At 33.6% G+C, this 25,181-nt stretch overlaps 1 protein-coding gene across 3 annotated transcripts in view; it reads right to left on the reverse strand.

Annotated features, from left to right (window-relative positions):
* The window catches only part of Ccdc186 (coiled-coil domain containing 186), a 46,257-nt gene that overhangs the window by 4,011 nt on the left and 17,065 nt on the right, over positions 1-25,181 (reverse strand). For all 3 annotated transcript variants that reach the window (XM_063244775.1, XM_063244774.1, XM_063244773.1), the window contains exons 4-15: positions 19,732-19,860; positions 18,648-18,860; positions 17,561-17,680; positions 13,095-13,199; positions 12,539-12,637; positions 12,303-12,389; positions 11,348-11,490; positions 7,119-7,374; positions 6,077-6,266; positions 4,776-4,856; positions 2,263-2,473; positions 784-1,003 (exon numbers count right to left, since the gene is read on the reverse strand). In XM_063244775.1, coding sequence (XP_063100845.1) covers positions 784-1,003; positions 2,263-2,473; positions 4,776-4,856; positions 6,077-6,266; positions 7,119-7,374; positions 11,348-11,490; positions 12,303-12,389; positions 12,539-12,637; positions 13,095-13,199; positions 17,561-17,680; positions 18,648-18,860; positions 19,732-19,860 — 1,854 coding nt within the window. The remainder of the gene's footprint in view (positions 1-783; positions 1,004-2,262; positions 2,474-4,775; positions 4,857-6,076; positions 6,267-7,118; positions 7,375-11,347; positions 11,491-12,302; positions 12,390-12,538; positions 12,638-13,094; positions 13,200-17,560; positions 17,681-18,647; positions 18,861-19,731; positions 19,861-25,181) is intronic.

The raw sequence follows: 25,181 nt of genomic DNA on the forward strand, positions 1-25,181 counted from the left end.
ATGGCAAAGTCGGAATGTCCATTTCAAAGTCACATTTAATCTTTTTACTGCAGCCATAAAAACCTTTTGTACATGCAATTATTAGCTACAAAACTTAAAAATTATTATTAAACCCAGTACTATCAAGGCCCATACATAGCAAAAATAGATTACATTTTGGCAATTAACTCTAATATAATGTATGCCAGAGGCCATCCACCCAAGTAAACAATTCATCTTCGTGTCTATATAATAGCGAAACTGATTTCATTCTAAAAAATGTACTTTTTTTCCTTTTTTAAAAATTTTATTTAAGGAGAAAAAGAAAAAAAAGCAAAAAGGGTACAAGTTATATAGAATTTCAGAAAAAATATACAGTAGGAAATCACTAGTTAATAGATTACATATTGTCATCTTAGAAATAGTTGTTCAAGTTACAAAATTAAAGCATATAAAGTGGACATTCAAACAGTGAGACTGCGAACAGTTCTGTTCAATGATCCAACAAAACTCAGTAATATGGTTATCTATCTTATACACTTAAATATACATGCAGTTATATCCTTTAGAGCACTTTCTTTTCCTCTCTTTTGTACTATGATAATTACACATTTTGGGTTTTATTGCTCCCACAGTTCTTATTACTTAAAAATGTACTTTTTAAAAGAGAGAAACACAAAAATTTTATCTCGGGGTAGGACAACTGTCTTGTATGACAGAATTAGCTAAGTGCTACATGAGACTGTGAAAGAGGTGCCATTTATCATGTTTACCTACTAGTAAGAGAATGAAAAATACAAATACCTTCAAAGTAATGTTTTTTAGTAAAGTATCCTCCAAAACAGCCTGTAACTTTCGATTGATTTCCAAAGACAGTTCCAGTGTTAATCCACTATCAGCAGGATGGGATGTATATAAAGATGCCATAATGCCGCCTCGTCTACTTAAATGGACTTTGTTAAAATCAGATGCCTCTGAAGAAAGAGTGCCCGATTCTTCTCGTAAAATATAACTCTGAATTATTCTGCAAAACAAGAGGACACTATCAGATGTGGGTGTACAGAATTAAAAATAGTGGAATTTGCAAGAATGATAACCAAAAAAGAAGCACTTATAAGCTAACAAGCTAACTATTTTAGAAAATCTTATACAAATGTTTGCTTAAACTATCCCATCTGTCCTATCACAGAATTTAGATGAAAGATACATAAACATTGTTTTTCTGTTTTTCTCTTAAAATTTTATATGTTCCTATTATTAAACATATCTATCTACTTACCTACCTATCTATCATTTATGTTTTTTGAGACAAGTCCAGGTTGGCCTTGAACTCACTATGTAACACAGGCTGGGCTTAAATTTGAGATCCTCCTGCCTCATCCTCCTGAGTTCTGGGATTACAAGGATAAGCCACCACACTCAGCTACTTACTTTTCTTTAAAAAGTCATGGACAAACATTTCTTTAAGTTTAAAATTTTTTTAAACTAGAAATTAAAGAGGCTTAGGAAAAGAACTGTAACACAAAACTATCAATTATTATTTAAAAGAACATGATATTTGTGAGAGGAATTTGGCCACAGTACAAGTTCTGAAGTCAGAGCTGAGTCAGAATCTCCTGCTCTAGGTGTGTCTCTTACAGGATAAATGGCAAACCTAGTGATTGACCTGGACCCAATGCACTTACTGTAAAATCAGAGAACTCATTTCTTTACTGAATGGTTGCAAGGAGTAAATCAGATAACATATAGCCACAGGCCCAAAGAGTTGTACTAATATGTGCTCAATTAACTTCCTATTATGCCTGCAAAACAAAAAATGTCTAAACTTGTATCTCTTTCAGACTCAAATTTATAAAAATAAAAAATTAAAGCACTATCATTTTAAAATCCAAAATTGTTATAAAAAATTAACATGTCCTGAACTCTGTATCATACTGAAGGAAAGACCTGTGTTTTCTTTCATCTCTGTATTCTCAAAACCTAGAATAGGTGATCATAAAAGGTTAGGAGCTGAGTGACTATAAAAATTAGTAAGCCAGGAAAGGTAGCATGTTTGTAATGTACTTGCATTCCCAGCTACTCAGGAGAGTAAGGCAGGAAGAGGCTGAGATCAACCTGGGCAGCATGACAAGATCTCACATACCAAAAAAAAAAAAAAAAAAAATCCCAAAAATATATCATTTGAAACTTAGGCTCTTGGTGTAATTAATTTTTAAAATATTAACCTTACTATGTAAAAAGTAGTATTTTGAATACAGAGTACACTACTGTAATAATACATACTTTGTTTTTTTCCTAATTTCTTCCACCAATTGTTTGATGTGGTCCTCCATGAACTCTATCTTTTCATTTTTTCGGGCATGTGCTTTCTGCAACCTAACTATTCTCTCAATCAACATGGCCTTGTCCACTTCTGGGAAGTTATCCACAGCCACTGATGAACCAGTATTTTCTGGAGATCGATCTTCTGCACTGCTCCGAGCATTAAGGGAACCTGAACACAGGAAGGAAGGAAGGGGAGGGGAGGAGAGAGAACAGAAGGAAGAGGGGAGGGGAGGGGCAAAGGCAGGGAAGGGGAGGGCAAAGAGGATGGGGAGAGGAAAGGAAGAGAATAAATAGAAAGAAAGAGGGGGGTATGGAAAAGGAAAGGAAAAGAAAACCAGTTTAGATACTGTATGTAATCTAGAGTCATCTTTTGTCTTATACCTGAGAGACCTGGCAGAAAGACCCTTTTGTACTTTATCATCATTATATTCAGAAGCAAGACCTCAGATTCATTAATGACCTGTAGTGTGTTCTACAGCCAATCAGTTATAGTGAATATTTGAAACTGATAGTGGAATAAATAATGTATGGGATATGGCAACAGAGAAAGTCAGAACAAGAATTGTAAAGTGAGATCACAAGTAAAGGATATGTCACACCTTGGTGGTAGTTCTTCTCGAATTCATGATGAGTGCCCCAACTGTTGAGTATCAAAGGAATTCTTCCCATAAAAAATAATGTAATTAGAATTAACTTGTGACAAACTTTCATATTTCACTGGGATGATAATAACTTTTGACTAATGTATGTCTTTTAGCTTCAGTGATACCCTAAGCTTTTTATGACCTATACCTAGCACTTAAAGTACAAAAAGTACATGATGGAATTTGTGGGGGCTCTACACTACTTGACAGCTACCCTATGCCTGAAGCAAGTGGCAACATTTTTTCTCATCTAAATGGAGGGTGAACTGGGTTTGACACATATTGAAGTTGACAAATACAAAGATATGCCTGTATAAAGGAGACAGAAAAAATTATGGGAGAAAGGAAGGAATGTGAGAGAAGACAAAAGTGGGTTAAGTTTTGGAGCTAGACTGCATAAGTTCAAATTTTAATACTCCCCTCATTAAGCTTTGTGACTCTGGGCAAATTATTTTGAATTGAATGTCCTGGTTGTTTCATCTTGAAATGTGAATAATATTATTATTAATCTCATATGATTGTTATATGCATTTAGATGAATTAATCTGAGAATTTAGAATTGTGCATACAGTAAGCCTTATATGAGATTTATAAAATCTCACTGATTTTACCAACATCAGTGAGAAGAATTTCTGTTCTTTACCCAGCAAACCTTTGCTTAAAAGTCTCATTTTAACTGCTTCTTGGCCTTTAGGCTAAGACCAAGAGTAGTAAAATCTCAGTTTATAAAGACAAGTAATACACTTGTAATACACTCAACAGTACACAATTAATAAATGGGATCCGAAGACACAGCGGTAACTTCAGATCTGTGCTTCCTATCACACATTTTTTCCACTACTGTAGTAGCTGATGTTTTGCCCCCTAATGTACAACTCCTAGGAGACCGTATAGCATAATGACTTAACAGCATGTGTCTACTCAGCTGGTCCTTCCATAACCATGAGTACATCATCTATGCACTCAACCAACCAGTTTAAAAAACTGTGCCTTGGGCCAGGGACATAGGTCAACAGTGTTTGCCTAGCAAGTACAATGTCCCGAGTTTGATTCCTGGTACCAAAAAAACCAAACAAACAAAAACAAAAACAAAAAAAACCTGTGCCTATACTTAACTTGTATAGGTTTTTTTCCTTGTTACTATTTCCCTAAGCAATATAGTGTTGTTAAAATCACTATGTTGCTAAAATCACTTAGAAATAAATCACATAGCATTTACATTGCATCAGATATTATAAGTAACCTAGAGTGATTTAAAATATATAGAATGATGTGTATAGGCTATGTGCAAATATTACATCATTTTACATCAAAGATTTGAGCATCCGATTATGTTGGCATCCATAGGAGGAGGGTCCTAGAACCAATTCTCTGAAGATACTAACTATACAAAAATCTGATACCACATAATGATGATCATTTCATTACTTCTTAAGGTGTTAAAATATAAAAGAAAAAGAGGGTTTATACTACACCAAAACTCTCTGGATGGATACAAAGCTACCCTATAAAATTTAGATATTAAATATTAGATACCCTGAAATTTAGATATTAAAGTTGTAGTAGAATAAAAGAGATGCAAATCATAAAAAAGAAAGACATCATACAGTAGACCATGACAAACGTGAAATCCTGGATAAGGATTAGAATTTAAACATTTAATGATACATTCTTATAATTATATACAACTCCTACTTTTCAAAATGAACAAAGCATACCATTCTTTGAAAAACAACTTCAAAATGAAACAAAGTATATTACTACTTTTAAAAACAAAAAATATAACATTTTTATAATTACTAAATAATTAAAGCCATTAATTTTTACCTGATGAACTAGAACGACTTCCCATGCTGCTAACTTCTTTATCATAGCTTCCATTCTCAATCTGATCTAATTTTCTTCGTGCTATAGAAAAAAGAAATAGATTACTTATGACAATTATCATGACCATTTGCCCTATCATCTCTGATTTTGAGCTGCTAAAATCACTTAGGCAAAAATCACATAGAAAATGAGAAATTTCTTTAATACATACCTGAGACTGAAGGCTGCAGGTAACATTTCTATAAGACAACGTTTATGAATATATAGCTCAAACACAAAGAAATTGCATTATAGTAACTGACTCTGACATCACTAAGTTACTCTGAATTTAAATTTTAGAGCTCTGATTTAGAAGATCCTTCTAGTATTAGAGATTTTCTCTAAATTTCCCTTCAACTATACTCATAAAAAAACTGCTTATAGCAAATAGCTGAATATATTCATATTAAATTATGCTGAGTATTTGACGTCATTTTGCCGTATTTTAATACAAAGCAGTAGAGAACAGTAAAGAATGGAAAAATGAAATTTTATGTCTTACTCATCTTTGTATTCCAAACACATAGCACAAATACTCAAGAATTTTAAATGACAGAAACCTGGGTTCCAATCTTATTTGTCAACTGTTATGCTCATGTAATCTGTAACTTTTCTGGATCTGTTTCCTGAGAACTATAAAGTGATCTCCAAGTTAAAGGTAGGCAAATTGGGACCCAGCTACCCCAAACACTGCACAAATCAATTCCTCCCAGGCATGTGTCAAGAGAAAATAATGGAATGGGTTTTATATTTAAAGACAGATCTTTTAAAATTAAATTTCTGTTTCCTTTTTTGAGAGGAAGGGTAATAGTGTTGGGAACTGAATCCAGAGCCTTGGCATTGAGCTACATCGTCGGCCCTTTTTTTCATTTGAGACAAGGTCTTACTAAGTCACCAAGTTGTCTGAGTTGGCTCGAACTTGTTATCTTCCTATCTCAGCCTTTTACCGTACTGGGAGAGGTGTGTGCCACCATGTCTGTCTCTAAATTTCTATTTTTCTTATGTTTTCTAATACATAAAATAGAATAATACACATTTAAAGTTTATTAAAAAACACACAAATTGGATAAAAATCCTTTTTAGTAGAAAAGATAGCAATTTACAGAATTGCAAGTTCAGCAATTTGGTCTATGAAAATTAATACATTAAAAGAACACATGGCTGTAATCAATGTGGTAAAACCTAAAATATTTTTCTCAGTGAAATTTTTAATGAATAAAAGAAACAAACACATTCAATGTACAAGTGGAAGAATTTTATACCTTGCTGAAGTTGTTTGGTAAGATCCTTGATGTTAGAGGCTTGCTTACGTCTCTGAGTTACTAGTTCATCCTTCAATTCTTCTACCTGGATACTCAGGGCTTTAACATCTGTTTGTCTACATGTAAGTTCAGTTTTCAAAGCCTGGACTTCCTCTTTCCGTAGTTCTTCCTCTTTTAGCAAGTTACTTTCCTGAATATTAAGTAAAATAAAAAACACCAACTTTAATCTTTGTTCTGATTATTTCTCACTTTAACACTAGAAACATAAAGTCCAGAGCTTCATCCATTATCCATGTCAGGTTTTATTCACTGAACTTCCCCAAATTCTCATACTTCAAGGGCACATTAATGGATGTGCCATTCTACATATGCAAAACAACATACAATATAAGGCTTTGAACTTCTGGTGTTTAATGAGAAATTATTTTCTGAGAGAAACTTAAAGACACTCATAACCTGGAACTCTTACATATTTAAAAACCCAGAAATTTTGATTACTACCTTTTGAAAAACAACTATTTTGGTTAGGAACAGCAGATCTCATAGTATTCTTATTTTTGCTTTTTTTTTTTTTTTTAATGGTACCAGGGATTGAACTCATGACCGCCTGCTTGCAAGGCAGGTGCTTATGCCGCTGAGCTAAATCCCCAGCCCCAGTATTCTTATTTTTAAAAGTGAAATATTCTTTATCATTTTAGGGAGAAATTTTAATCCTATCAGTTAAAAGAAAAATTAGCATTTTTAGAGCAGTTGAAATTATCAGAAAGCTCCAACAGAAAGGGGTTAAAATTACTTATAACTACTTTTTTTATCTTTTTGAGACAGGGTTTCACTATGCAGTTCAGGCTCCCTTGAACTCATTTTGTAGCCCAGGCTAGCCTTGAAATCACAGTGATCCTCCTGCCTCAGCCTCCTGGATGCTGGAATTACAGGTATGTGCCACCATGCCCAGCTCTATAAATACACTTTTATGCTGTTAGGGAAATTTAATCTATGCTTCTTACGGTGTTGTTTTAAGAATTAAATGATCATTTATACTTACCAAATTAATGTTTATTTGTTTCATTTGTTCACATTGGCTTTGTAACTGACTTTCACTACAAGAAAGCTTATCAAGTTGGGACTGCAAAGAATTGGATTCAGACTGAAGCTGTGCATTCTTACTAGTGAGTTTTTCAGTAAATAGCAGGAGCTCTGATTCTCTTTTCCTACTGCCTTCAATGTCTTTTTGCAGGTCATTAATCAAAGAATTAAGACTTTCCACTTCGTCCTTCAAATTTTCAATTTCTTGTTTACCTCTAAAAAACAAAGTTTATATTAAAAAATTATACTAAAAAGACATTAACAATTTTGAATTTTTCACTGAGTAAAATGTTTTCCAATGGTACTTTTAATTCATATATCCAAGTACTTATGAATGTCTAATGTCATGATTAGAACTAAGATCCAGGAATATAAGTAAGCAAGGCCAACAAACATGGCACCTGCTTGTAGAAAGCTTTTAATCAAGTAGGAAAATTGTAAGTATGATAAATGACCTATGATGGTGAAAACAGTACAGGTTATATAAGCTTGTCACTGAAAATGACGCTTAAATTAATACTTAAGTAGACTGCATAACTTTTTCCTATAAAAACTCAGACTGTAAATAAATTAGGCTTCTGGGCCACATGGATTTTGTTACAACAGTCCACTTAGCTACTGCAGTATGAAAGCAGCCATGGACAATACAAGAACATGTATGGTTATGTTCCAAAAAATATATGAAAAGAGGCGGTGGGCTAGACTAGGCCTGTGGGCCACTGCTTGGTTAACCAGGACCTAAAGGAAAGGTAGGAGTTAATGAGAGAACAAAATACGTTCTGAGGAGTGGGAATACTATGTGCTAAAGCAAGGACGGGAATAAGAGTAGAACATTGGGTTGGTACTAAGAGATGCTTAGTGTTGATAAGGACTTAACAGACACAAAGCACTTAACCTAAGGCTTGCCAAGATCCATAAACATCTATTAACCAAAACACAAGAGCTAAGAAGGAGAAGGAATAAAAGAGGAATAAAAGAAGCAAGAGATTGGTCATAAACCTTAAAAACCATGCTAAGACATGTGATCTCACAAGGTAATCTTTGAGGGAATGGGGAGTCACTAAAAGATTTTTAAGAAAACACCTTTTAAAAAAGATTACTCTAATTATAGTGTAGAAAATTGAGAGATAAAGCAAGTAAAAACACTAGTTTATGAGCTGTGGCAATTGTTCAGGTAAGAGCTTGGATTACAGTAATGACAGTAGAGATGTAAAATGTGAACGGATGTGGACAATATTAAAAAGTTGGTATCACCAACACTTTGTAACTTGGTAGTATGTGAGAGGAAGGTGGAAGAATCAAGATTACACCCAAGTTACTCAGTTGGATAATCACATGGATATTACACTCATCACTTATCCTAGGAACATGAGAAGAAAAGTGTAGCTGTAGGCAGGAAAAAAGAATCAGTTTTGGACATGCTAAAGTTTGAAATATTTTTGATACTTGTATGTTAGAAGCTAAGCAAAAAAGATGAAGACAATGACTCAAAGGACCTGCAACATGTGTGGGGAATAATTGGCATCACTCAAGGGTATGATAAAATTCAAGTAAAAGAGGGCTGAAAGAAAGAAGTTCACCAATGAGAAAGAATGACCAGAGAAGTGGAACAGGAAGAGCCTAATGAAAATAAAGCCAAAGAACAGAATAAATCAAGAGACAATTAAGTGGTGTTAAAAAACAAAACAAAACAAAACCCACTGAAAATTCAGCTCAGTAATGGTGGCTTTTGCCTGTAATTTGAGCACTACAGAGGCTGAGGCAGGGAGATTACCATAAATTTAATCTCTGAATTACATGGTGAGTTCAAAGCCAGCTCCTGTCTCAAAAAAATCAAAGACCTCATGGTTCTGGTATGATAATGCCAGTATAATTGTTATGCTAAGATGTTATGTTTGCTCTTGATTTTAAATTTTCCTACCAAACCACTGAAACTGTCAACATTTCACAAGAATTTGATATCTAAGACAGCTATGATTGCTTAAAAAAGTTCTCTGACTATATATTTCAAAGATCTTAATATCCAGATGAGATTACAATAGCTAAACTTCCTGCTCCCACTTGAATGCTGGTGTAACTGATCTTTTGGATGTTCAACAACTAAGGCTTCAAGACCAAAGTTAGAAAGGTAACTGGGCTAAGAAGACAGTCATTCTCTTGGTCCTTCAGAAATCATGCAATGTGAGACTCTGCCACAAGCTTTAATAACTGGAAGGCCACAATAGTTCCCTGGAACAACTTGGTGGAGAAAGTCCCATTTCTGGCTATCATATTATATACTGGAATTGTTTTCTGTTGCACGATTCATTACTATTGGGGGTTAATGTCTCATATGTCCTTGTTCTCTTTTTCAGACTTTCGAAAAATGAGGGTTCTTCACAGGATGGAACCCATTATTTTATGTCTCCTTTAGATCAGTCAGAAGGACACTTTCAGTCCCTGGCTTGGCAGAGTCAACACCCTTTCCTGAGCTTGAAGCAGTTACATCAAGATGAACCCTCGTGCCTTCTGCGCCCCTTAAGTATATATGGGACTAAAGTCTCAGAGAAGGAAATGAGACAGGGGAGAGGCAACAAAACTAGGTAGAAAGGTGACAAGCACATTGATTTTAAATTTGTACTTTAAGAAACAAAAACTACAGCTCTAGGATACAAGCCTAGTTTTTTTTTCTTCCCTTTTCTTCTCCCCAAACCTAGCAAACCTAGGCAACTCCCTTTCCCCTTAGAAGGGCTTTGGCCATTTCCTTTTTACTTGGCAAATGGTCCTCTTTCATTCATTGTCCCCATGAATGAACCATCCTTCCAGGACTTCCCGTATCACCTCACCATGAGTGGGCTACTCTCCAACCCATTAGACAAGACTAAGATTATAGGTTACTGAATTCCACAGATTTCCACCCCCCATAACACATAAAAGACCCCCAGTTCCCAACAATATCACACCTCATTTCTCTGAGCACCAGCACTCTACTCTTAGAGTACATCTTATAGCTAGCTCTAATAAATCTTTCTCATGTCTCTGAAAATTCAAGGAAGCCGGGGTCTGAGCTATGTCTACTATATAAAAAAAGTATCCATCTTTAATGGTCTGTTGAGGTAGAAGCTAGAATAAAGTGGAGAGAAATCTGCTTCTTTTCACACAGAAGTGAAGAAATACAGAATGGATATACATGATTCTATAAATAAGTACAACTGTAAAAGAAAATAGAAGAATAAACAGGGAAAGGTCACAAGAACTTTGATCTTTTAAACATATATTCATGTTTAAATGTAGAAAGAAAAGTAAGATCAGTGAAGAGATATAAGATAAAGAGTAAAGAAATAATCAAGAAAGACTCGGAAAAGGCATGAGACCAAGGAATTCACAGAAGTAGAATAATTCAATTTAAAGAACATTTCTTCCATAAATTGTTGTAGATGCAGGCAACTCAAAAGACTGAAAACAAGGAAGTTGAGAAAATTGTCATAAGTCAGTGCCCATTTTTTTCTGTAAAAATTAATCAACTGTGAGGATCAAATGGAGGATAAAAGGAAATTTCATTTGTGAGGAAAATGCTAAGTGAAGAAATGGCTTGGAAGATGGGGTAGAAGGCTCTGGTTAAGGACACAAAGTAAGATTACACATGCATTAGTATATTCCTGGTTGAATACAAGGTCCACAAATTTAAAGAAGCATCAATCTGGATAATGACAAGGATACTTTAGCTATAGCAGCGTGGCCATAAGAAAGGTGCAGAAAAAAAGGCGTTATTTGAATTTAACTTGAATCTAGGTTCTAATAGGCAATGCTATGAGCGGAGTTAGTTCAATAGTTTTATGAGAAGCCAAAGAATAACATCAGCTCTTGAGCTGGTAAAGATCTAGATCCAGATATAGACCTTTATCTATATATATATGCAAAGATCTAGATCTACATACAGATCTAGAGTTAACATCTAGGAAAAAAGCAAGCACTGTGGATAAAGAACAGAATTTGAAATCCACTGTTTTATAAATCCCTACTGCTAATGATTAAGGATCATTAGAAGCCATGAAGGAGGGCACAGAGATTATTTTTAAAAGTTTACAAGAAAAAATTTTACAAATTTTAGCTATAAAGCTGTAAAACTTATTTAATACTTTAAAAGTAGAATCTTGAGAAAATTAAAAATATGTCTGTTAAAACAAATAGGCTTTGCCCATTTTATACCTTTGAAGCTGCTCCTGTATTTGATCTGCAATTTTCACTTTGTCCATTAAATTCTGAATTTCAGATTTTTGGCGATTAATTATTTCCTTGTATTTTGATAATTCATCTTCTGTCCTTAATCGTTCATCTTCTAGACATTTTGCCTATCAAATGATCATAATTAAGTTAAACTATAAACAGTATCTTCTTGTTCCTTATAAATTATTTCAAATAGTACTTACATACAATAATCTACACTTAATTCTAAAGCAGCATTATTTCACATGAAGAAAATATTAGTTGTAGGTTTCAGTTTTAGGTTTCTTATAATTCAGTCATGGCTGGTTTAGCATGTCACTTTGTACTTTACTAAATTTAGATTTTCTCATCTGGAAAAAGAATATATCTTCCCTGTATACTTCAAATATCTGACATTGAGAACAGAGGAAGATATATGAAAGACACTAAAAATTAAGTGATCTCAAATTCAAAGTGGTTATTTGAAAGCCTGTTTCAAATAAATAAATGATATAGAGTAATTATATATTGCACTCATATTCACATTAGAAGGGACATTACTCTGAAAATACAGACTATAAATACTGGAGATTTAAGTGTTAGAAATACTGGAGATTAAGTGCTAAGATTATTAAACACATGCAAGAAATAGAAAATCTTCCTATAATTTTCTGATAGTTACAGTTCTAAGGTCCAACTACCTCTCCAACTGATTTGTTGGAAGCACTGCCTTTAGATAAAAGGGTCAAGGACAGGTTACAGATGTAACAAATGTATTATAAATAGGGATGTTTGGTGAATAGTTCAAACGGACTAACAAGAAAGGCACTTTCAACAAAATGTGATTATGTTACTAAGCAATCACTATTCTACTCCGTGTTTTAAATTTCTGAATATCCTTTCCCTACCACTTTAAAAATCAGAGTAAATACAAAATTACAATTAAGTTTTTGACTACCTTTGTTCTCAGCGTACGTAGCTCATCCATACCCTCCTTAAAAGTCCTCTTCAGATCTTCTAGTTCCTTTATTTTGGCATGATGCATCTTCAAAAGAAACCACAAAACATAATGCACTAAACTATCTCTAAAATGCTCCTTTAAAATGACCTTAAAAGCAAATGGCAAAATCAACTCACTCTCTTTTTCTGTATTTAATACATAATCTATAGTACATTAAGGGCAAAACTTCTCACCTCTAGTTGGTCAGATTTTTCTTGCATCTGTTTTTCAAGTTCCCCTTTTGTGACTCTAAGCTTTGCATCAAGTTCATTTGATTTAATTTCTTCTGACTCCTAAAGAAAATTTTAGAAAGTATGACAGTTTAAAAGTTTTACACTAAAAAAGTGAAAAGCTTTGAAATTACTATGAAATACATATAGCTCATATATTTAAAATTGAAGAATATGTTGAAAACACCAATCACTATTCTACTCTGCAATTTTGCATGAAGAATAGTACACATGATAGACAACAACACAGAGTAGTTCCTTTCTTTTGAAATTATACATTTCCTTGCATTCTTTGTCCTTCTGGTATTTTCTAGAAATTCTATTTCACTGAAAATTTCTCTAGTAAGAACCATTTGAGCTGTAGAAACTTTAACAAAGGAAATAACTTGCATTTTATTTGATTTATCGAATCCATATAATTATTAAATATTAAAATATTTCAGATACAGAAATTGAATGAAACCACAGTACTTATAGTTATTACAATTTGTGAAAAACTTATCTGAAAATCCAAGCATACCTGATATGTTTTTATCATATCCTGACAGTTTTGTCGTATCTGATCTGCTTCTTCCTTTGCTTGTGTTAACTTTGTTGTTGTTTCTTTAAGTTTATCTTTGGTTTCCTGCATGGACGAGAAGGATGAAAGTTGGCCACTATGAATGACAAATGGTAAGTGATGATCACAGAATAGGAAAAATTCTTGACTGCACTGACGTATGAATAAATACTACTCTAACAATCATATTTTACGATTCTGACAAAAACTTAAAATGTTTTGCAATTAACTGATAGCCACTAAGTTAAATTTCATACTTTTCAGCACGTTATTACACATTATTTATCTAACACAAAAAGGAGAGCAAAAGTGTTTAACAGTTCATTGCATAAATATAAAAGATATTATTTGGTTCACAGCTGTGGTATTTATTCAAAATGCGTTTTTTATTGATGCTGCAATTTGGTTTCTAATCCTAACCAGACTCCTAAAATAGCAATTTTTAAAGTTTTCAGGGATTACTGTTATCAAATCTACTTTTTCATTTTACTCTTACCTGCTCCAGTTCTGACCACCTCAAACTCTAAATATCTTTCCTCTACTTCCAGGAAGACAATATTCTCCTCTTTCTTCCCTCTTTATTATTTCTTGACTGGGTTCTACTCTTTCAACAATTTTCAAAGATACACCCCTTACCCTGAAGCTCTCTGCAGAGCTCATCCAGCAGCATGGCTTTGGCTATCATACAGATTTCAAATCAGAGTTTCGATATCATCCCCCAGTACTTTCCCCTTCAGAAAATGGCAGATGCTTCCACTCTCTTTCCATCGATAAAAACCAGGGATGTCCTGGATTCTAACAAACTGATATACTACACTATAGCTTATACGCTTCCCTAATTATGTATCCATCCTCCAGACAGCAACTAGCTCAGTGGCTAATTGTAGAATCAATAGAGAAATATCTAATATAAACCTCTACTCCATTTAGGTTGGTATTTCCAACCATTAATAATCATTACCCTTTATTCTTGCTTTTTTACTTGGAATACCTTTCATTTCTTGAGCCATCTATATTGCAGCTATGCTTCACAAAGTAAATGATAAACAGAACCTATAGGTAAAAGATATATCAAGGACAAGTGCTAAGGAATAAAAGTAAAGCAAAGACATGAGAAAACCTGGGGAGAAGGCACTCAAAGTGATATTAGGGCAGTTATGGGAGGTTTCATTAAGAAAGTGATAGATAAGTAGAAGTATGAGCTGAGGGATAAAAGAAAATCAAAGCTTTTGGCAACTGAAAGGATGGAACGTAATTTACTGAGACAGGGAAGCAATGGGGAGAAGCAGCACATTATAAATTCAATTTTTGACATGTGAAGGCTATAAGTCATCCAAGATATCAGAGGCCAAGTAGTTTATATGTGTATGAATCTGGAGTTCTGGCTAGAAGTTTCCAATCTGGAAGTTATTAGAACAGTTTTCTATTGCTATGTTTTCAAGTACATAAAAGTTTGTCTTTTGTAGTGCCTAACCTAGTATTAATTCTACTCAATGTATTTTTCATCGCAAACACTGCATCAACTTGATTTTTGTTTTGTTTTGTTTTTTTTTTTTGTATCTTCCATGTTTCTTCCAAGCCCTGTGTGCGCTCTAAAGATTGTAGGTCCCATACCTGTCTATTCTCTGAAACTATGTGGGCCCTGTGTACTTTGAACTCTGTTCCCTTAATTCAGGGAGACTGTTGGGCTCTGTTTAGGTTCCATCCCTTGTGCTGTAGCCTGGAAATCTCCTGGCATTATACCTCATTTTATCTACTTCATTCAAGCTATTATTCTGTTATTTGGCTTCAAGTCTGAAGACCTTCATTATACATATTTTTTTCAGTTTTTGGTTTTATTAGTTTTCTAAGGGGGCAGGATATTATTCATAATGTAATAGAGTATATTTATCAGAATATAGTTATAGGACAGAATGATTAAAGGACAGAACACATATTATAGCTAAGGGGATAAAAAATGAAAAGGCTAATTTAAAGTGTACTCCAGCTTCTAATCAGTGGTCTAATGAGAAACCAAACCATTTAAGAATGAGACTATTACTGATAACATATTAAGCTTGGGAGAAAAGCACACTGAGTAGCAGAGTCATGCTCTAGAATACCTAAGTAAAAAGAATGCATCATAAACACACCAACACTGACCATGCATTAGTCTGCAATATTGGTATATCAGTCTCTGCTGGCCTTAACATCCTGGACTCCACTCTTCATCTTTCCTGGCAAGTCCCTTCCACTTCAAACCACACTGCTTAACAACGCTAGGTACATTTGTTGCCAGCCAGATCTATGTTTCCAGTTAAGATCACCTTACCCTGATACCAAGCAGGTGAAAATGTAGCAATGAGGTATATAATCAGGAGGAGGAAGTTTTTCTGCACTTATTACATTCAAAATAAAAGGCTTTTTTAAAAAGAAGCTAGGTATTAAAAAAGTAATTTTAGTCAAATACCCAAAGGAATTTTAAGGGAAGGGGTCAGTTTCGATTGTTTGACGTTGGGCTGGGTGTCCAGTCTACCTAATGAAGGCTTCTATTTGGTAATATGCCATTAACAGAAGCTAATGTTCCCAATAGATCCAGTAACCAACAGGACTCTAGTACCTGGTGGACAGAACCAAGAAACAGGAAAGGGAACCTAAAAAAATTTATTAAAAGCCTCAGTCTCTTGACTACCTTTTAGGGGTAGTTCAGACTACACAGATCATGATTACATCTCCTATCTTTTGAGTCACAGACCCCACTCCCATCTATAGATAAACACATAAAATAGTTAAGCACGGGGCCTCTCCCACATACTCTTCAAAAGCAGTGATTCTTTTTCCGTGGCTTTTCTGTTCTCCATATTACCTAATACATACTGTGCACACAGCTGAACACTTGCTGGTTAATAAATGCCTTTAAAAGGAACTTGTAAATATTGTTTCTATAAACTAGACTAATATTGTTTCTTATTTTCACTTTTTAGCAATCTATACCATGTACTTTTATAGAAATCAGCCTTAACCCACCTCTCTAATCTCCTTTCAGAATATCTGGTTTCAACTGACCTCAAAGCTGTCATAAAAAATTTTCATTGCCCATTGTTTGAATATACTGGGCTCATGAATCTTAAATTTTCCACTTTTTAATACTAGTAGTATTCCAGTACACTTTAGGATTCTATCTCAAGACTACAGATGATGGTTTCAAAGGTGTCACAGATTTTGATATTGGAACAAGTACATTCAGATTTTTTTGTTTTGTTTTGTTGTTTTTTTGGTCTTTTGAGACAAGGTATCACCAAGCAGTTCAGGCTGGCTTTGAACTCACTTATATAGCCAGGTCAATCTCAAACTCACAGGAATTCTTCTGACTCAGCCTCCTGAATCCTGGAATTACAGGCATGTGCCATCATGCCTGGCTTATTCAAATCTTAAAGCAACTCAAGCGGTTAAAAATCATTACTGTCCACATGGATTTGCAATTTTAATTCCTTATTCTGAACTCAAACTAAAGGAAAACAAGTATGACTGCCCATTAAGTTCTAGGGATTGTTGCCTTGCTTCTTTCTGGCAGTTCTCTCTCTGCCTTATAGCTTTTTCATACAACTTTGATTAGTAGTTAGTTTACTTCATGCTTGAGGGGAAAACCCTATTCTCTATTCTGTCTTTGACCACTGTCAATATGGACTACTCAGCTAAGCATAGTGACACATGTCTGTAATCCCAGCACTCAAGGCAGTTGAGGAAAGAGGACAGCCATGAATGTTAGGCCAGCCTAGGCTACATACTGAGTTTAAGGACAGGCTGAACTAATAACAAGACCCTGTCTAAAAATAAATAAATAGATAGAGACTACTCTCCCTATAGTTTTCTCTGATAAAATATATAAATAATCCAAAGGCTATCAGTTCTACTGTATCACAAAAAAGTTAAAAGAATTGTTACTTATTTATAAATAAGAATTTATATCTCTTAATAGTAAGAACCTTAATATTATCATCTTTACAAATTTCAAGAGTTCATTTACAAATTGCCCCCACCAAATTTTTTTTTGAGACAGGGTGTCGTTATGCAGTTCAGGCTGGCCTTGAGCTCACTTTGTAGCCTGGCTGGTCTCAAACTCGCAACAATCCTCCTGCCTCAGCCTCCCAAGTGCTGGGATTACAGGCGTGAGCCACCATGCCCAGCTCTCCACCACCAAATTTTGTATATCAAAAATAAGTGTAAAGAACAAGGCAAGTTTGGATGTTAAACCGTGAATAATAAAATTTAACATTTCAAACCATTTAAATCATAGAAAATTTTTTCTTTTCCGTAACTATTAAATATTTAAATACAAATTATCCCGTAGGAGTCACTAAAGGAAACTCCAAGTCCCATTAACTATTAACTGCATTTGCTCCTAAAACTAATTCTAATTATTATTTTACTACATTACATGTACTTACCTTATGCAAATCCATTTCAGCTTTTAATTTGTTTTGTGCCCACTTTACTTTAATGATGTGAGAATTGATATCTTCCTTCAGTTTGTCTGATTCTCTTATGAGTCTAGTCATTTCACCTTCCTAAAATAATATCACTAGGTTATATTTCTCATTTAACACAATCAGCTGATTATTTGTGTATCTTTTATTTTCTTTAATCAGTGCAGTAACACTATGTTTCAGTGCTTATATGACTCATATGTCATGAACTAATTCAAGGTTCAAAGAATAAAGAGCAAAATCCTAAATGCTTTAGTAATCATAAAGATAATTAACATTTTTAAACAACTTGATGTGTTTTAAGCATAAACATACCTTTTATGATTCTTAACAAGCTAACAATAAGGTGAAATATAAACTAAATTGATTTTGCTAGAATTTCTAAAGCTAGTAATAACATTTCTGAATTAAAAGTTAACAATAAGAGCTTTAAATATCTCAATAATAAAATTCTATAAGGCAGAGTCTAAGAAGGATATGTTTATCTGAAGGAAAAAACAAATTATATTCCAATGATTAGTGTTACATTAAGATTCTGGCCAGATAATATATAATTTTGTAAAATTACTTGGCTCTAAAATTATTCACTTTGACACTACTATATTCATATTTTATAAAAATAGTTTCCACTAGAAGCATAAACTAATTTTTCCAATATACAGATTTTCAAAGAAAATTTTTAAAAGACCTGTCAAAATAACATGACACTAGAAGGTAGACTTTAAAGAGATGATGAAGGGGAACCACAGCAGGCCAAGGGTGGGGGGTAATAGGGATGAAAAGAATAAAAATATACTATAGACATATACCGATATACCAAAAAACTGACTATTCATATGTACCAACTAAAAAAGACTTCTATCAAGAAAAAGTTCCCCAGCAAACTTTTTTGCAGACAGGTAATATGATGCTGCAATTTCTGAAACATTCATGTTTTTAGTAGGTAAGCTAAAAAAGTAACTTTATATTTGAGTATTTTAACCCATGTTATTATTTAAGGTAAAGTAGAAAGAATAAATTTCAAATAAGCTACAATAGCAAATTATACCTTTGTTTCATATAGCTGCTGCAACCGTCCTTTCTCTTGAGAAAGTTGCTTAATTTTGTTAGTGCTTTTCTCAGATTCCTTATTTGCATCTCTAAGCTTTCTCTCAAGTATTTCCTTTTCTTTTCGAAGATCTAAAGATTCCTTCTCACCTCTTACATACTTCATTACCATTGCTTCTTTTTCTTGACGTGCCTCTTCATATTTCTTATTGGCCTTTAAGAAATATTATTTAGCATTAATAAGAAATATTTTCAAATAAAGATATATAAAAGTAAGTATTTTTCTAGACTATAACCAATTTTTTAAACATTCCCAGGACCTGTGCCATAAAATTTGAGGATAAAAGGAAAAATTCAAAGTTATAGAAAATGACAGAGCGCTAATATTTGCTTTTACCCTCTTCTATTTCTTTTACTTTGGCTGATATGGTTGTTACTTTCATTTATTCCTCCATCTCTGCTTCTCACCATTTTCTGAGGAAGAAACCTATCAGAGGCCACATAAGGCAAGCATCTTTATTTTGAAACTTCGTTGGAGTCAGCCAGCAGGAGGCACTTGACAGCAGCTGAGAATTAAGTAAAGTGAGATCTGTCCTTTCTAATTACCAGAGGTTGGCAGAAGGCCATTGTTCCCATTAGGTGGCCTTTTATTCTGATTGACCTTATCTGCTTTTGGATCTCCAGCACTGTTACCTAAATAAACTTTTCTTTCTAGAGTACCCAGACTCAGATATTTTGTTATAACACACAACAGACTAATAAAAAGAGATACCTACATAAGGATGTATGACTCTGTACATATACGTGTGTATATATATGATCTGATATATAACCAAAATGTCAGTAACTAGGTATGAAATAAGGAATGGGATATAAAAAGCTGTCAGTCAGAAAAAGCAGAAATACAGATCAAGAGCTTTCTAGCATATTCTTTCTGAGTTAATTTTGTAACAATTAGCATTACTTAACATACTGCCATAATTTTAAAAGGTGACTTTTAATGCAAATAAAAATGGCCTATTGTTACAGAGTTAGTTTAAAAAGAATCAATAAACCACCAAGTTATAATAATGAACTATAAATACCTGTTCCATCCTTTGAGCCATCTCTTTGTGCAACTGCTGAACGGCATTTTTAGCTGCAACTTCTTGAGCTACTAGTTTATCTTTGGAAGCTTTAACTTCTTTATTAAGTTCTTCTATTCTTGTTTCTAACTGTAAAGAAAATTACTTTTAGTTTTTTTTATAGCTGTACCAAACAGACTTAATATCTGAAATATATACATTATAAACAAATGTAAGGAATAAACTCTAATTATAGAAATCAAAATTATTTGCAATGTTTCTATGTTCCACTGGAATTTTATTAGTATAAATCTGAAGACTGTGATACATTAAACTGTAAGCCCTATGGTATCTATCAAGGAATAATTTAAAGAAATGTAGTGAAAATCTAATGAAAAAAATAAAAATACTTTATTACTAAATGGAGCAAAAGAAAGCACAGAAGGAGCAATGGGGGAAGAAAGTAAAATGGCAAATGCAAACCCAAATGAATTCAATAGTAAGTGAAAGTGGATTACATAATCATATCAAAAGGTAGAAACTGACAAACTGGAATGAAAAGCAAAACCCAACTACATGTTTTCTATAGGAGACACACATTTGAATGATAGAAGACTGAACATAAATGGAAAAAGATAATTGCATTTGAACAGCGATCATAGGAAAGTGGGAAAAGCTATAGTAGTAACAGACAAAAGAGACTGGAATAAAATGTTACAGGAGGTGAAAGACATTTCGTAATGATAAAAAGATCAATTTATCAATGAGATCTAACATACATCTAACAACACAGCAACAAAATGCACCAAAAAAACAAACAAACAAAAAAAAAACCCTCCAATCCCAAAACTAACCAAAATGAAGAGGGAAATAGGCAAATTACTAATACCTAGAGACTTCAATACCCTATTTCCAAAACTGGACAGAGGCAGATGATTAACAAAGAAGAGATCTGAATTACATTTAAAACAGTTGGATCTAACACCTCTATATAAAACTCTATCCAATAACAGCAGAATATACATCTTCTGCACATGGAGTATTTTACAAAATAGAACAAATGCTAGGCTATAAACAAGTTTCAACAAATATAAAAGACTAGTATCATACAAAATATATTCTCTAGTCATAATAGAAAATTCACAGAAAGAAATTTGGGAAACTCACAAATTTGTGAAAATTAAATAATATACTGCTTAAATAATCAATGGGAAAAATCACAAAGGAAATCAGTAATAGTCAATGAATAAAAATACATAACATGCCAAACTTACTAGATGTAATATGTAGTAGAAAATCACTACCTATACTGTAAAGAAAAAAGATCTCAGATTAATAGCCTAAATTTCTGTCTTAAAGTACTGAAAGAAGAAAATAAAAGATTAAAGTGAAAAAATGAAATAGACAATAAAAAGTAAAGAAACAATCAAAATAAAAAGTTGGTTCTTTGAAAAGATTAATGAACTTTAACTTTAAGCTAGACTGAAACAGAAGACTAAATTACTATAATCAAAATGAAAAATTACTGCTAAATTCACAGAAATAAAAGACAAACACCATGAATAATTTGAGATGAAACTGACAGTTATTAGTAAAATACTACCAAAACTGTCTCAAGAAGAACACGAAGCCCTGTATAGACATATAACAAGGACTGAATTGAAAAATAAATAAAAGAGTAACAACAAAACAGTAACAAGATGAACCTAATGTTGTTTTTTCCAGTCCTGGGGATTGAACCCCAAGACCTCATGCATGATAGACAAGCAATTTCTACCACTGAGCCACACCTACCCCCCTCTTTTAAAATTTTGTTTTGAGATAGTCTTGCCAAATTGCTCAGTCTGGCTTTCAATTTATAATTCATCTGCCTCCATCTCTGAGTAGCAGGGATTACAGAGTAGCTGTGATTTTGGGAATTATTATGGTTCAGATCTAGATGTCCCCTCAAAGCTTCGTATGACTATGGGTGTGGCTCTGAAGAGCATTATAGCTGACTTGCTATTATGAGGAAAATAATAACGCCAATTACAATACACTGGAACTTATGAGACACAATGAAAATAACTCTATGGGAGACATTTATAGTAGTAAATTTCCACATGAGAAAAAAAGTGTGAACTCAAATAACCTAAAAACTTTAAGTATCTAAAAAAGAGAAAATTAAACCCAAAGCACATATGAAGAAAGAAATTTTAAAAATCTGAGCAGCAAATAATGCAACTAAGACTAAGAAAATAATACAAAGAATCAATGAATTAAGAGTTTGTTCTTTGAAAGATTAAATAGACAAACCTTTAGCTGATATTATCAAGAAAAGAAGAAAGAAAAGGGTCAAATCCAATTATCAGTGAAAAGGGTGAAATCACAACATCCTGCAGAAATCCAAAAGATACTTTGAGAACCTTTACTCTAATAAAATGGAAAACACAGAAGAATGGACAGAATCTCTGACATATGAATTACCAAAGCTGAAACAAGAAGATATTAAAATACTAAATAATCCAGTATCAGTCAATGAAATTGAAGAAGTAATTTAAAAACTACCAAAAAAGAAAAAGACAGGTCCTGATGTAGTAGTGACTGAATTCTACAAGAAGTTTAGAGATATCTAATGCCACTATAGTGAAAAACAATACCCCTCATTCCTAAAAACAATTATTACCCTAAAACAAGGGAAGAATGTAACCAAAAAAGAAAACTACAGTCCAGTCTCCCTAATGAACACAGATGCAAATATCCTTAACAAAATACTGGCAACTAGAATACAGCAAATCATCAGTAAGATTATATACATAACCAACTGGGATTCATCTCAGGGATGCAGGGATGGCTCAACATATGAAAATCAATAATTGTAATACACTACATTAACAGAACCAAGGACAAAACCACATGATCATCTCAAAAGATGTGGAAAAAGCATTTGACAAAGTTCAAAGCTGTTGCACAGATTTAAAGCAATCCTGATCAAAATACCAATAGCATACCTTATAGAACTATAGAAACATTCCTAAAATTCATTTGGAATCAGAAGAGACCTAGAATACCTAAAAGTAATTCTGGGCCACAAAAACAAGGGAAGGGGCATCATGATTTCTGACTTGAAATTATATTACAAAGCTACAGAGATTTAAAAACAAACAGCATGATATTGGCAAAAAAACAGATCTGAAGATCAATGGAACACAATAAAAGATGCAGATGCAACTCTAGACACACTCAACCACTTTATCCTTGACAGAGGAGCCAAACACCTTCCCTGGAAGAAAGCCTCTTTAATAAATAAGGCTGGGAAATCTGGCTTTCCACATGCCAAAGATTAAACCTGGATCCAAACCTCTCGCCATGCACTAAACTAAAACTGAAACTGATCAAAGATCTTAAATATTAAGAGAAATACTTAGTCAGCTAGAAGAAAGCATAGGTAAAACTCTTGAACAAATCCCCAATCCCACAGGAAATATCACAAAGAATCAACAACTGTGATCTTATCCTATTAAAAAAAATTATGCACAGAAAAAAACCCAAAAAACTATCAATAGAGTGAAGATACAACTCACAGAATTGGAAAAATTTTTACCAGCTATTTCTCAGACAAAGGACTAGTACCTAGAATGTATAAAGAACTAAAAAAAAAAAACAAACAAACAAACAAAAAAATCAAGACCCCCCCCAAATTTAAAGATCTAGTCCAAAAATGGGAATCTGAAATGAACAGACGATTTTCAAAGAAGTACAAACAATAATATATGAAAAAATGTTCAGCATCACTGGTCATTCAACAAATGCAAATTACAACACTGAGATTCCATCTCTAAAAAGAATGGCTATCAAGAAACCAACCAATAACAAATTCTAGCAAAGCCATGGGAGAAAAAGGAACCCTTCTTCACTGTTGGCAGGGGTGTAAATTGGCACAACCAATATGCAAATCAGTATGGAGAATCCTCAAAAAACTAAAACTAGAGGTTCCATTTGACCCAGCTATTCTTTGATCTTTCTTGAAAAGTTTAAAAGTATCATACTATAGTAATGAATGCATACCCATGTTTATAACAGCACAATTTGTATTAGCTACATCTTAGAAAAAGCCCAGATGCATATCAACAGATGAATGGATACAGAAGATGTGATACACACACACACACACACACACACACACACACACACACACACACAAAACGAAGTATTACTCTCCCAATAAAGAAGGAAAACCTGAGACATTTTCAGGTAAATGGATTCAACTTCAGATCATACTTTCACAGTAAAATAAATCAGACACAAGGAGGGGGAAGAGGGAAAAGAAACGGGGGAAAAAAAAGCATAGAAAGAAAAAGTAGAAACAAAGCTTTGTTAATGAGGAACAAGGTAAAAGTAGGGGAGAGGAATGGGGGGAAAATTAGCATATATTATGTACAGGTACAAACTCCCTGTGATGAATGTGATCATTAGGTATATCAAAAGTGTACCAATAAAATTATTTGTAATAAACAAATAAAAATAAGGGAGGCAAAGCCAACTTGCTATTAGGAGCTGAAGTCTGCAAGAGAAAGGTCACTGTGGGAATGAGCAGGAAGGCCTTACCTCCCCTCCCTTGTCCACCCGCTCTTCCCTTGTCCACCCCTGCTTCCTCAACTCCTTGATGTGAGCAGCTGTTTCTCTGTGATGCTCCTCTGCCATACTTCCCTGCCTTGGAGCCACAGATTACAGACTAATACCTAGAAACTATAAGCCAAATAAATTTCTCTTCCTTTAAATTGTGGGTGCTAGGTAGGGTGTGTTAGCAGTGAGCAATATGACTAAGACAGATTCAATATTCTCTTTTAAAAAGGCAAAAATCACTAATAAGCAGGTGAAAGCAAGAGCTCTGCTTTCATTTCACCTGCTCATAAAGTATATTTCCAGCATGGAATTTGTGTTACACATACATTATAATAGTTTCATTCTCAGTGTTTTTATGAACTACACTATGAATACTATGAGTACAGATATGTATCATATGAATGATACATATGAATACTATGAGTACAGATATGTATCATAAAGTTTTGGTCATCAGCAATTATCTAACTACCAAAATATATGGGTTGGTACCATTATTAACACTTCTTTACACTTTAACCTTTGAAGTTTGATTTACCTGGAGTGGTCCTAGAACACAAACAAGCCGGGATTTAAATACCATGCATAAAAATTTATAAATGTCATTATCTTCCAGCTGTATACAGGTACATTAAATACACACAAGGCATAAACTTGGTTTAACTTTATTACCAATTACTTACTTTTACTTTCGTTATGTAACTATGAAAGATGAAGCAAAAGGAAATGACAATGACAAGCTACATAAAGTTTCTGTCAGTGGATTGCATGTACGGTCCCATAAGATTATATTTCACTTAGTGGTGCAGGCATCTTGGTTAAGTATACCCTATGATGTTCAAACAAGGATGAAGTCACCTAATGAT

The sequence above is a fragment of the Cavia porcellus genome, unplaced genomic scaffold (genome assembly GCF_034190915.1).
Source record: "Cavia porcellus strain 051 isolate PalLab524CR breed Dunkin Hartley unplaced genomic scaffold, mCavPor4.1 scaffold_2, whole genome shotgun sequence".
Classification (NCBI taxonomy): Eukaryota; Metazoa; Chordata; class Mammalia; order Rodentia; family Caviidae; genus Cavia; species Cavia porcellus.